General features: G+C 32.5%; 3 protein-coding genes and 1 long non-coding RNA gene across 4 annotated transcripts; 3 read left to right on the forward strand and 1 right to left on the reverse strand.

Moving 5' to 3' along the window:
• Positions 1 to 3,202: 3,202 nt before the first annotated feature.
• LOC126760249 (uncharacterized) lies at positions 3,203 to 4,483 on the forward strand. The gene is made up of 3 exons (XR_007667179.1): positions 3,203 to 3,392; positions 3,494 to 3,826; positions 3,896 to 4,483. It is a non-coding gene; the product is annotated as an uncharacterized LOC126760249 (long non-coding RNA).
• Positions 4,484 to 6,710: 2,227 nt separating this feature from the next.
• LOC126760245 (N-alpha-acetyltransferase 30A-like) lies at positions 6,711 to 9,207 on the reverse strand. Its single transcript, XM_050475729.1, has 4 exons — positions 8,794 to 9,207; positions 7,513 to 8,731; positions 7,182 to 7,427; positions 6,711 to 7,119 (listed from the first exon to the last, which is right to left on the reverse strand). The coding sequence occupies exons 2-4, from the start codon at positions 8,530 to 8,532 to the stop codon at positions 6,955 to 6,957; spliced, it is 1,431 nt and encodes a 476-aa protein (XP_050331686.1). The 5' UTR covers positions 8,533 to 8,731; positions 8,794 to 9,207; the 3' UTR covers positions 6,711 to 6,954.
• A 437-nt stretch (positions 9,208 to 9,644) lies between these two features.
• LOC126760246 (uncharacterized) lies at positions 9,645 to 11,442 on the forward strand. The gene is made up of 2 exons (XM_050475730.1): positions 9,645 to 10,429; positions 10,489 to 11,442. Exons 1-2 carry the CDS (start codon positions 9,786 to 9,788, stop codon positions 11,249 to 11,251), a joined length of 1,407 nt encoding a protein of 468 aa, XP_050331687.1. The 5' UTR covers positions 9,645 to 9,785; the 3' UTR covers positions 11,252 to 11,442.
• Positions 11,443 to 11,676: 234 nt separating this feature from the next.
• On the forward strand, positions 11,677 to 13,945 carry LOC126760244 (protein maelstrom 1). Its single transcript, XM_050475728.1, has 5 exons — positions 11,677 to 12,100; positions 12,225 to 12,429; positions 12,492 to 12,641; positions 12,698 to 13,092; positions 13,195 to 13,945. Exons 1-5 carry the CDS (start codon positions 11,984 to 11,986, stop codon positions 13,870 to 13,872), a joined length of 1,545 nt encoding a protein of 514 aa, XP_050331685.1. The 5' UTR covers positions 11,677 to 11,983; the 3' UTR covers positions 13,873 to 13,945.
• Positions 13,946 to 14,187: the final 242 nt, after the last annotated feature.

Here is a 14,187-nt window from a genome sequence, read left to right on the forward strand (position 1 = left end):
TCATTGTTTATTTTGCCAGCTGTTCGTTTGTGCCTTCATTTACATTGAAGCAAACTTCCGCATGTGCTGTTATGTTGTCGATAAGTTTCCATCTGTCAAGCCGCCAATTTAAATTGATATATATTTTTTTCAATTTATTTTCATGCGCGAAAGCATCAATTTTTATTTTTATTTTATTTTTTTCTATTTATGCAGAGACAAAATTGCTATTGCTCTAAATTGCAGCGCATAGCTGCATATGTACTGCCAAAGCCAGTACTAGAGATTTATGCGTGCATAGCAATTTATAGGAAAGTAAACATCTGGCAGAAATAAGTGAGGCATTTAACAGCGTTGTTATGAGATCACTTAGAAAGATAGCAACGCTTACGAGCATGGCGCCAGAGCCTTTGCTGAACTATTTTAGCTGAAATAATAGACTTTAGAGGCTGGCTAACTTGTGCGGAGCGCATGGAAGAAAGGGAGCAAAGAAGCGGTCAGTAAAGTTTAAATACGGTAAAGGGAATCAAACAATTTTTGACAATCTACAAAAATGCTGTGTTCTCGAAACATATTTGAAAACGCATCAGCGCGTTTTAAACTATTTTTTGTTGAAAAAAAAAAACACTGACAGCTTTCTTTTTTATAATTTTATGGCAAATTTTTTAAAAATATACTAAATAATAAAAAATATAACATAATATCCATTAAAACACACACATACACATTTCTATATCAACAACTATCTATGTAACTATCAACAACTACGAGTCGCCAGACGTACACAATAAACCAATCAGCTGGAAAATGCATGTTCATATGTTCGTTTATGGGTCTGCCACTTGTTTTACGTTTTACATGGAAAAAATGTTTCCACTCAAAGGCATAAGTGAGTGTAAAATTTTACAGTAATTTTTTTTATTTATATTTTGTTTCTTTGTTGTTTTGACGTTACATTTCACCATTTCACAACGGACAACCAAGAAACCGGCAGTCAGCTGTCAGTGGCGAGTAGTCAACAAAAGGATGGTGGTTCAAGTTTCATAATTCAGTTATAGTAATTAAAATGTTTGCATGTTATGCCCACAATAATTCAAGTAATTTGGCTACGTAATGGGTAAATTGGGCAGCGGTTAAATGGATGCTTTAGTTTTTGTTGTATTTTATTTTAATGGCCAATTAAAAAATTAGATTTGTGCAGGTATTGAGTATGAGAAACTACATACATACATATATACCATACATACAAACAATTAAGGTAAAATTAACGAATTAACGTTATAATTGTTTATGCGAATATTCGTTGAAATTTATTTGGTTATGGGTTAACAACGGCATATGCCAATATTTTCTTGTTCTACTACAAAAAAAGGTACGCCTACATATATATTTTGTATGTATTTAAAGAAAAAATAAGTTTGCAGATTTTTATTATTGTTTTTATTTTTATTTTTATTATTTTATTTTAATTATTTTTTTAATATTAATATTTTTTATATTAATTATTATTTTTAATATTTTTATTATTATTATATTTAATATTTTTTTAATATTTATATTTATTTTTATTATTTTTTATTAATTTGTAGTTTTTTAATACAAAAGACACATTTTTATAACGACTGAGTAAATAACAATATTTTAAGTCATTGAATTTTATTCCTTAATTTCTTTTTTTAATTTTGTTTTAATAAATAACACATATTTGCTACGTTCGAGCAAATCACAAGCATTTTTCATGTTTACCATAACAATTTCACACAAAGAAATTCCAATGGGCAATCGCGTGAGTTCATAGAGCATGTAAGCTTATATTTTACACTAACACACTCGATTTACTTTAACGCCAATGGGATGAAATTTAAAAGTAATAGCGAAAATATAACGAATTAGCAAGAAACGCAGTTTGTAAAAGACATTTTCCTATATACAAAAACAATATACACTGCAGCCATTGCGCCATGCACTAATCATTCCAATGTGTGCTAATCAACATAAAAATTGACGCATATGCACAGCAGTACAAATAGAATAGACGCCATATTCTCTCATTTTAATTGATGTCCAAAACTGAAGGCAACGACTTTAATTAAGTCTTATACTTAAAAACCGCTTAAATGCAATTTAAATTCGTTTTACAGAGATTGCACAATCTATCGAGTTTCCGATAAATAGAATGCATTTATACAGCTTTAACAGGCATGCTTGCGGGACAAGCATAAGTACATAGCTACATTATGTGCATACGCAAAGAGCAAGCAAGCAAGCTATATACATATGTATGTTCGTTATCAGAATATACCAACTTTTTTTAAAATGCAATTTTGCAACAAAATCAATGGGGAAATCAAATATGGTACACATTTGCAGAAACACTGGAGGTTACATGTACGATTGATCGAATCGCATAACAAATAGGTGATGTGTATGAACATATACATACATATGTACATATACACATACATTAATATTTATGTGGATGAGCTGATTGTTTGAGCAGGCACGTACCATTGTTAGGTAGGAAGTATTGATACCGCATGGATATAATTGTATGTAGGCTAATGTATCGCATGATTTTTTTTCATTTCCTTAAAATGCGATATGAAATTCAAATTCAGGTCAGCGTCTTTTTTTTGCATAATAAAAATTAAAAATTTTTGTGCGATTTTTCATGCATAAACTTCCGCTTTAAATAAAAAAAATACTAATATACATATATAACACTTTTGGAAAACGAAATGAAAAATTAACTTCATAATAAATTAAATCTTAATTAATACAATTTTTATTATTATTCTTTATTTTTCTTTTTATAAATTGTAAAACTATTATATGTATTTTTATTTATGGATTAAAATATTACTTTCATTAGTTATTATTATATATATTTTTTTTTAATAAAGAAAAATTGTTTTGTAAATTTATTAAAATTTACTTGGTTATTATTTGAATTTATGCACACGTGTTCAAATTTTTTCAAACGTAACGCCGGCAAACACAAAACAATGACGCAACGGCTTTCGTGTGTTTCCTGTTTTCAAATATACCGATAACAACTACACTGAGCTGCAGCCCTAGACTTGATGTACCTCTGCGTACTATCGATAGCCGTTGCTGAATTTTTATACCAATAACTAAACATATGTTACGAATCAAACCATCACTAGTAACTTATCGATAGTAACGATAACTTGATTGTGACATTTACAACAGCTGTTTTTGTTTACATTGTATTGGCATATTGCTATCCTTTGAGGAATAAGAAAAATGTTTATTTGCTTACTTTGTGCACATATAATAAAAAGTCTTTCCAATTAGAAAACAAATGAAAACAAAAGGATAAGCTTAAATATATTTCTGTTTAGTATATGATCTCTTCATTGTTTTCTTGCACAAACAACAGCGAGGGCAAGGTAAAAATTATATGATTAAACAAGAAGAGGAGCACAAATGAAGAAGAGCCGGCGTAAAAGTAATGCGAAAGATAAATAAATATTCCTTTTTTACCATTTAGATTAGCCATTAATACACGGACAATAACTACATGTCGCCAAAATGCTAACACCACACCTCTTGGATATTTTGAATTATATGAAATAGTATTAAATATTTAGCTTAGAAAATAACAGCACGGAGTGGCAACATGTCGCCAAAATGCCTAAATCACACTTCTTGGATATTTTGAATTCTTTTTGAATTAGTATTAAATAATTGGACAAATTGTGCAGATATGCTGGAACCACGGATAGTAACAGAAACAAAAAGATATTATATGTGAAGTGGTACAAAAAGTCCTAGTGATATTGGGGTACAATGCTATGAATCATTCAAAAATATTACAACAAAGGTATAGCGAAAATGCATTATCTTATATTAAATATTTAAATACAATTTTTTTTATTTTGTTTGAACTCAGATTTCCTGCTTATTTGCAATAGGTGGTTTAATTAACTAGTCGTGGTGAACGTTATTGGGAAATATGATTTTGAGCAAGACAATGTGATCTTCGTACTGCCTTGCAAGTGCGTGATGCGTTTGATACTCTCATTTTATCATAAAAATAATATATGATACCTGCTTGAGTTCAATGAATTATAGCGAAAATACCTCATTGAGAAGTACAAACGAAGAGAATGTTTTAAGTATTTTTAAGTAACAGTTTTTAAATATTTATATGTATATTGTGATAAAAAAAATGTTTTCGAAAATGATAAAAAAGAAATGCATTCCAAATTTTTAATATGCACAAGTTTTCCGCACCAAATGTACTAAATGTTTATAAAAATTAATATGAATTCATATAAAATATATTCAAAATATTCTAATAATATTAAATGTTTCATATTTTTTATTGTCAATTGGATTGGCGACAGTTTATTTCTGTACACTGCAGTAATGCAATTTAAGAAAAATATATCCTACCAGAAATGCTTAAAATATTTAATAATGTAATTATAAACACAATGGTTTACTCACCTGATTGATTAGACGGCATGAAATTTTAAATATTCGTAATCATTGCTTAATTTATTATCATTATCAACACTTTCTTTCCTTACACTTATTGCATTAAATATTTAGCTCACTTTTTAGTAGGGGTGTATATAAGCACATTTATCTTATTACATTTTGTTGTATACATATGACACTATATATTTGTATTTATTTAGTATTTTTTCGAATATGCACAAATATTTCCTAATGCTAACTTACAAGACATTGCTATAAAAGATTCAACTTACATATTAATTGTTTGCTAAATTTAACTTTTCTCATTTACTTTCACTTATGTATATAGAATTTTTTTCACTTTTAATGCTTTTCACATTTATTTATTATTTTATGCCTTCGCATTATACCAATTGGATATTTTTCTTATTTATTTCACTTAACCTTACTTTGACAGTAAACGTCCTTCAAATGTACGAGGCTGCACACATGTATGTTTGCATGTGTGTCTGAGGTGTCTCAGCCTCGGGCTTCGTTTCGAATATGTGTTTAATGATCGCACAGCTTTTAATTTTGTTTAATTCTCATTAAATTTATATACAATGTACTTAATAAGTTAAATTTATATAGCATTTAATTGTGCAACTTTACCAAAACTCCAACACAAGTCATTGCAGAAATTGTTCTTGCGAATTGTTGCAAATTGCTAGCATTTAGTGTTTAATTGGAGATTTTCTTATTAAATTCACTCTATGCGTTGCAAAACAGTGTTATGCCGTACTAAACCGCACAAAAAGCTTAGTTAAAACGTTAAAATTAAGAAACTAATAAGAATTTTCACAAATGAACGCGCTCCAACTGACGCCTTGAAAAATTTACTTCCTTCAAAATGGCGGCTTAAATAGTGCCGATAAGTGGTTATCGATAAAATTTACCCAAAATAACTGTAAATTTGATGCAGTTATGCATTTTAATGCAAATTGTTTTAGGCAAATAACTTTAAACTAATTTTTAATGAAAATAATTATTATTTTCTACGCCATACGTAAATGTGTTTATATGTTTATCTTGACTATAGCACACAAAATCAAATGCAACAACGCATGTTTATGAATGCATGTGTGGAATTTGTGTCAAACAAAATTTATTTAATTTTATTAATTATTAGAGATGATTTGCGTGTTTATTATTTTGTATTTATTTTTCTGCAATGATATTTACAATATTATGTGCAATTTCTACATTGCACAAAATGTCGCTATGAAATTTTTTTAATGCTATATTGTATGTACAAACAACTGCTTTTTGTGGCATATCTCGAAACTAATATGCTTGTGTTACACTTAATGCTTTTTTTAATATATTAAGAATTTTTTACTTTTTTGTTTATTTAGTAGCTCTGTTTTCCAACTAAATAAATTGATTGTTTTATAATTTATTTTTTATTTCCATTTTTTGTTGTTTTCTGCAAATAAATAATTGCTTCAGTGGTTCACTCTCCACAGTTTTTTTGTTTTGCTTAATCCTTTTTTATACTTTAGTAAATTTTCTCCGTAAATATGTTTAGACCCCACAAATGCGCCGTTACTAAAAAATTAACGCCTAAAAGTATACAAAGTACAATTTTTTAAATGAAAAATAAAAATTAATTATAAAATACTAGCACGAAAATATATACATATTTGTTTATTTATTATATGAAAAAAATCATTTAAGTCATAAAACATGTCGCATGTTTGTTATTTTTTTATTTACAAAGCTTTCTTTTTAAGTAGCACTAGACATTTTTCATAAGCAATTGAAAATAAAACTTAATATGCAAAATAATATTCTTTTTAAATAGGAAAACAACAGAAAATCATAACAAAAGCTGAAGTTAAAAATAAATTTAAGTTAATGTTATAATTAAACCTAAAAGATCAGCTGCAAAAAAACTTAAAATAAATTAAACTTAAGTTACTTAACAAAGAAACACTTTTCGTAAACAACGCAATTCGTTTTATGCTGAAAATATCAGCTAATAATCATACACCAGAAACTATCATTATATTATGACTTAAAATAGCTTCCCTTTTACTGCAAGCTCGTTTTAGGCTTTAAGACTGAAAACGGAAAAAGGAAGAGCTAAAATACACATTTCATTCTGAAACGAAAAAAAGACTTTTAGGAATAACAACACACATAAATTCGGCCAATTTGACATTCTGCGCAAATATTTATAGTGCTTACAGCAAATGTTTATAAGTCAGATCCAAAAATAAAATTATAACAGAAACCAAATATTTGCAGTTAATATTTCATATAATTTTTCTGATTTCCTTAATATTTACGTTTGTTTGCTTTCTGTTTTTGTTGTTTTGCTTTGTTTTCAATTAAATATGAATATTTGTATGTATGTATGTAAAAGTGAAAGAGAACATCTCAACCGAATTCGCTTCGCATACAAATTATTATGTTATAATTCAATACATATGTATTTATATTGTGTGCATGCAATGTGGCAATGAAACTCAACTAAACACAATCTCATCTAAACCACAATTTTAAACGCAACGCATCAACGCCATTTAAATAGTAGCGAAATAAGCGTTTATCACGCACAAAACCCAAGTTCTCGTATAAACGCAAAGCGGGCACGTTACGCATTTCGGTTTCCAACACAACTTCATCAGCATTGTCGGCAAGCATGGCCTGAAAAATGCATTATATTAAAAGTTATAATAATAAAAACAAGCACACTTGTTCCAGTTTACCTCAATTGCTTTTTGTACCAACGTCGTGCCAATTTTAAGTTTCCTATATTCCTTACGCACCGCCAACATTGCTATGTAGCCACGCCTCACGTTTCTGTGCATGTCAAGCTTACATACTATGGCACCAATATACTCATTGCCATGCGCTGCCAGAAAACACAATTTCGGCCAATTGTATATGAAATAACGATACGTATAAATAGAGTAAGGCTCCGATAATTCGGCTTGTATTAAGCGCATTATGTCCTGCAACAATAAAAATAAATAAATTTACGCTTTATACAAAATATCAATGAATTGTTAATATATATACAACAAACCGCGCACTCACATGCATTTGCAATTCAGATTCATATTCCTTATACTCAATTTGCACATTACTCAAATCCAATTCGGTTGTCACAGCCAGTGCGGGCGTTGTTGACACGCTTAGCGGCGCTTCCTTAGGGTTAGTTTGATCAGTTTGCTGCGCATCGTCTGGGTGCTGCTTGGCAGTGTTGTTCGTATTGTGTATTGCAGTTGGAGGGTTAGCATATATAGTATTTGGTTGTGCCACCGTTGGTGTGGGCAATTGTTTGTGTTGTGGGCAGGTGCCAGATATTGATACCGCTGCAGTTGCCGCCACTCCTCTCGCCGCTGCAGATTTTAATATATTCGGTTCAGTATTGTTGGTTATAGGTTTAGTTATTTCAGCATTGACTACACATTGTTGTTGCGTTTCTTTACTGTGCAATGCTTCGTCTTGTTCATTAGTGAAATCATGGAAACCATTTTTCAGTTGCACATTATCCACTTCCGTTGGTTTGCGTGTTTCTTCCATTGGACTTGTGTATGTCAGTGCTGGTGACTCGCCATTGCTATTATGACTTGTCTGTGATGACTTATGATTTTCAATTTCAAAATTAGCTTCTTTGTTCTTTTGTTTGTTGTTTTTACTCTTTGATTTTTTCAAAGCACCAGACGTTGTTATTTCTTGCAAGGCTGACTGTTGCTGTTGTGTTTTTACAATTGCCGTCCTCGCGCTGCTGTGTGTAATATTGGTTGCGGGTGTATGATGCCCATTCTGTGCAGTATGACTGCTGCACTTTCCAACAGTGCCGTTTATTTGTAGACCATCTCCTGTAATGTGTAAATGTTGTTTTAGTGTTTCGGAAATCCCATTCGCTGTGACTTCTTCTGCGCCACTAACAACCGTAACTTTTTCAATGTCCTTCGCAACATCCGGCAAGTCATTTGGTGCACTGCTATTTGGCACCTTCCCATTTGCCTTTTTACTCTTCTGCCTTTTCTTTGATTTCTGTGTTGTTGCTAATTTTTGCTGTTCAACAATGGCACTTGCGGTATTATCCATTGCTTTTATTTGTGAACGAGCACAAAATGTTTGTATTAAACAACTTATCAAGCTCTTAAAATTACGATATTCTTTGTCCTGGCCTTATTTGGTATTTGTTGCAACTCTATCGTTTACCACTTCTTCGTGTCGTCAACCGCACAGCACTTGTTTGACACTTCCTGCCTTGCTCACTTGTACTTTGTCTTGCTTAAATATGCTATGAATTCATACAATTAAAACATATATTTTCCTTTTGTTTGCTTTTATGTTTAGTTTTACCTCGAAATATTAAATTTGTCGTCTATAAGTTAAAATTGTTCTTGATAAGTAACTTCATTTCTTCTACTGGTTAATCTGCTTCTTTCAATTCGGCCCAGTTCTGACTTCCCGAAGTCGCCCGTCTTTGACAATATCTTCTTCACCTTTTATTACTAATGTCTGTCCCCTGCCTTGCCCTGCTATCTGTCAATCACATCCAGCACCTTTCTAGATCTAACCGACCGCTCTCAAATTTTACTCTCGCATTCCAATTAGATTACAAATATATTCTTAATAAGCCCCTAAAACAATTATGTAAAATTTCTTGATAAAAATTACTATCAATTTGGGTTTTCGTAAGTTCTTTGAAATTTTCACTTTCCTCGCGAGTTGAACGTGAAAGACAACTTCCACGTTGCCAGATAAGTAATAACTTAATCCATCAAAATTCTTAAAACAAATGAATAATTTATAGATTAAGAAAAAGGCAAACAAATTATACATTTATACTTATAAAACATTATTAACGCTAGCAAATTGCAGGAATAATAAACTTTGCAACATTTTGTATGCATGATAAGGGGATCTTTTTAGTAAAATATTTAAAGTAAATATGGCAAGACAGTCTTTCAATATCAGCAGTTGTGGCTTGACAGCTGCGAATCATGAAACAGAGTTGTTAAATGCTGGTAACTTAAAGTTTGCTTAATCATACTTGTTACATTTGTGAAAAATTGTCAAACAACGTACATATTAAATAATTAACTTAATCTGCAACATTTAATATACTGTGTTAATGTTACTCACAAATAAATTTTTTGATAAACAAGTGTTTTTAAATAAGACCACCCTGTGCTAAGCTAGCGACAGTACGTTGACAAGAATAACAACAATGGTTGGTGACAGCATTTGTTATCATTTGAGAAGTGCATAAAATTGCTGTCAATTTCGGTAAAAAAAAGGCGCAAATAGTTTTATTCATTTTCTACAATTGTAAGTAAACTTAAGAAAAAATGCCGAAATCGAAAAAGTCTCGAAAGCAGAGACGTAGCCAAGATGGGGAGCCATCCGATAGCAGTGATAATGAATCATGTAACTCCAAATCAGAGGCACGACATCGTAAACAAAAGAGCTCAAAACATTCAAACAAGAAAAATCGATCTAAGAATTCTGATACAGACGATTCAAGTAGCACTACTTCCAGTTCACCGTCGGCAAGTGATTTATCAGACTCTACAACGCGTAAAACAGGCAAGCATTCTAAAAGACGTGAAAAAAATAATCAAAAACGTGTGCATAATGATGACGAACCGGCGGAACGTAGGCAACGTCGGCACACGCATAGTCGTGAACGTGAAGAAATAAGTAGTGGAGGTGAGCCACATGTTTCCAAATGGGACAGTCCTGATAGGCGAAATCGCCAACGGAGCAGAAGTAGAAGCCGCCAGCGTCAGAGAAGTAGAGAACGTGAAAGAAGCGCACAACGTGATGCGGTACGGTCACACGGAGATCGTAACGACCGAGGAAACCGTACACGCAATGAGTACGCAGGAAGAGAGCGTTTGCCGGACAGACATGACACCAGGGAACGTTATGTAAATAGAAACAGAGATGAACGTTGGAGAGATGATCGTGAACGATTTAACGAACGAAGAGGGTATATTAAGAACTTATGAACATCCTTGACATATTATATTAAATAAAGTTTTCATTTAGACGAAGTCGCAGTCCACGTACTGATAAATATCAAAATAGATCACAAGACAATGAACGTTTTAAACGGGAGCCTAGAGAACACTCTAGACAACAAAACTCACCCGGCCGACGTGGACGTACAAATCGCAGAAACTTACGAGATGATGACGGTAAAAACTATGAATGGGGAGGTAAACGTGCTGATGATAAAAATGATGAAGCACAAGTAAAAGAGGAACCTGTGGAAAAAGAGAAACCCAATTTTGGTCTAAGTGGAGCGTTGTTAGAAGATACGAATAAAGTAAATGGCGTTGTTGTAAAATACGCTGAACCGCCAGAAGCGCGAAAACCTAAACGTCGTTGGCGTTTATACCCATTCAAAGGGGAAACAGCGCTACCTACATTGCATATACATAGACAAAGTTGCTTTTTGGTTGGAAGAGATCGAAAAGTAGCCGATTTAGCTGTAGACCATCCGAGTTGTTCAAAACAGCATGCCGCGCTACAATATCGGCTTGTGCCATTCGAACGCGAAGATGGCACGCATGGTAAGCGTGTCCGGCTATATCTGATCGATTTGGAATCTGCGAATGGCACTTTTTTAAACAACAAGAAAATTGAGCCGCGGAAGTATTATGAGTTAATTGAAAAGGACGTTATAAAATTTGGCTTTAGTACACGCGAATATGTATTATTGCATGAGAACAGCAAAGAAGATCAAGAGGATGATGACGTATTTGTTAAACCAGAACCGGAAGATGTACCAGACGGACCAAACCCTTGATATTAATCTGTATGACAATATGGGCCTGTGGCGCCATGAGAACACAATTATCATTGGATTATCGTATTAAATCTAAATTTGTAATCATTGAAAATATCTAAGAACAAATCGTATAACGTAAATTCTTGATTTGTTATATAAGTAAATGCGCTAATTCTGTTTAAAATAAATTTTCTCATATAAGAATATAATTTTTTGTTTTTTTCTACGCACACTTTGCAGGGGATCATTATTAACAAGTTGTATATTTTTATACGCCATGAAATATATGAAAGGTAACATATTTCATAGTTTTGATTTATGCCATTTTCTCAAAAATAAGGTAAAGTGCAACGTCAGAACACAGTTTTAAGAACAGTTAAGTTTTGTGATAATTTGCTTAAATACCGAATAATATGGCAGCCCACTGCAGTTTTTCAACCATTTCCAACTGTCAACCAATTGGAATTACTTGCGGTATGTTACGGCGTCTGGTCTTGTGTTTTGTTTTTTAAAGTGTGATTAAAATTAGTAATATTTAAACACTATATAACGCGCAATAAGTTAAGTTAATGTGTTTATAGAGTGAAAAAACTTACTGATATTGCCGAATAAATCATTAAAAAGTGTACACAAGTGTTTACTGCGGTCCACAGGACTACTTGAATTAGACTTTGGTTTTGATTGGAAGTTTCTAGCAGTTTTAAATTTTATTTAAAGCCTTTAGCAGTCCCGTTAAAAAAAATTTAGAAAATGCCGAAAAAACAAGCAAGAAATGGTTTTATGATTTTTACCATGGATTGGAAGTCTAAGTATGGTAAACACTTGACATTGCAGCAAGCTACAACAGAGGCTGGCGGAATATGGGCAGTAAGTTAAATTTAATAAAGTATAAAATATATTTTTTACTTTGAATTTATGAGTCTGTGGTTGACTCCACTCTTAAATGCACCTAAGCTTTCATAACCATACAACTTGTATATACTACAAACAGTCAATGACGATCCAGGAGCGAGCTCCATATAATGAGCGCGCTAAGCAGGAAAAAATGGGCTTAAAATCTGGCGGGGCACCAAAACTTACCTGTACTGGTAAGGCCATTGAAGAAGTAGAAAGAGAACGAAAGGATGCCGAGGATCGTGAACGGAGCATGAAACGGACTATCGACAACACTGTGCGAAACAGTGTTAAGAATTGCCGTAAGCTAACTGTATTTGCGTAAATCATTTGTTGTAAATATCTGATTTGGTATTTTTGTTAGAATTGAAAACACAACCGTACTACTTTTTGATGGTTAATTATTTCACACGTTCACTTGGAAGCGGTTGTTATGTGCCGGCTGAAATTTCTGTTGCTAAATATTCCTTACAAGAAGGTGTTTGCCGCACATATCATAGTTTTATAAATCCTGGTAACTATAACTGTTGATTTAAAAAAAAATATTACTAATGTCAATTTGATTCTTAGGATCTGAAATGTACGGTTTACAATATGAGGCACAGCATCATTCGGAAAACACACACAAGTTACCATTACCGCCAAATGCTAAAGGCGAAAGAGATTTAGGTTTAGTTTATAATAATATATTAGATTTTATTCGTGATCCAGAAACTGGCGAGTATCCGCCAATTTATACCCACCGCGATTCCATACCAGTTGTTAAATCTGTTTTGGAATTTCTCAAATCCGATGTATCCGCAAGAGATGTCGTATTTGACACATATTCTATACAATATCTCTTGTATATACTCAAAGATACTGTTATGCAATTAAATGGATCGGATAAACAAATTTCTAGCTACATTACGGATGCTGATTTCGAAAGGGATTTTTTCGAATATCAAACTGGTATAGCTTGCGCTGTAAGTTCAAACTATTAATTAAAATATTCATTAAACATTTTGTATTTTGCGTTTTCACGTAAAAAAAAGTTTCTACAAGCATAATTATTTTTCTGCCAACAGTATCACGAAGAAATTGATAAAAGCAAATATTGTACACAATCCTGTGTAGTCCGCTGGGGATACATGTTTTCTGACTCACTTTGTGGCGAAGTTGCTGTGGATTTGATACCTGGTCGTCATGTGCCCGCCACAACTAACTTAGAAGCCATTATAAATCCAGCTCCAAGCACCCATGCCGACACTGAATCGCAAATTTCAATAAATAGTGAAAGTACTTTCGCTACCAAAGCCGTATCCGAAAGAACCATTTACTATGATTACCAAAAGGCATATAGACCAGCACGTGCCAATTACACCGATCGTTCTTTGTTGCCGTACGATGGAGACGATTTCCCAACGCTTGGAGCTGGTTCGTCGCGTAAGAAGCCGGGATTTACTGTTTCATCTGCACCAGCTAAAACTAGCCGTATGCACACTGCACAACAGATGATAATGGATGGTGACTCACCAGATTCTACCATTGATATAAATCCATGGACATTGCGTTCGCGTAATGTACCGCGAAAACCAGATACCTCACACTTCGATATAAACTATACACGCGACGAGACCACTGATTCTGAGTCGTCCACACCGGTTGGTTATGGGCGTGGCAGAATGCGCAATAACGTATCTTCGTCTAGCAATGTAACAGCAGGATCAGGACGTGGCAAGCTATTCCAACGTTTGTATAAATAGTGTTAAAATATATTGACACAGAAAAAAGAAACACATAAAAAGTAAAAAAAAAAAAAATAGTAATACAGAAAAATCCAAAATAAAACATGTATACAAGAAATGTATATATCAAACAACTGTGGAAATATAGGAGTTGACTTATCATAACTTTAAATTTTTTTCTTTACGTATTTCAGAATTTCTTTAATTTCTATGTTATTCAATCGACTAAAATATTGTCATGTTAAAGCGTTTTTTTAATCACTCGACTAAAAAAATAATTTAAGCAAATAAGTGATTGTAATTTTTTAATAAAAATCAGCCAAGCGTCGCTGT

This window comes from Bactrocera neohumeralis, chromosome 5, assembly GCF_024586455.1.
Source record: "Bactrocera neohumeralis isolate Rockhampton chromosome 5, APGP_CSIRO_Bneo_wtdbg2-racon-allhic-juicebox.fasta_v2, whole genome shotgun sequence".
Lineage (NCBI taxonomy): Eukaryota > Metazoa > Arthropoda > Insecta > Diptera > Tephritidae > Bactrocera > Bactrocera neohumeralis.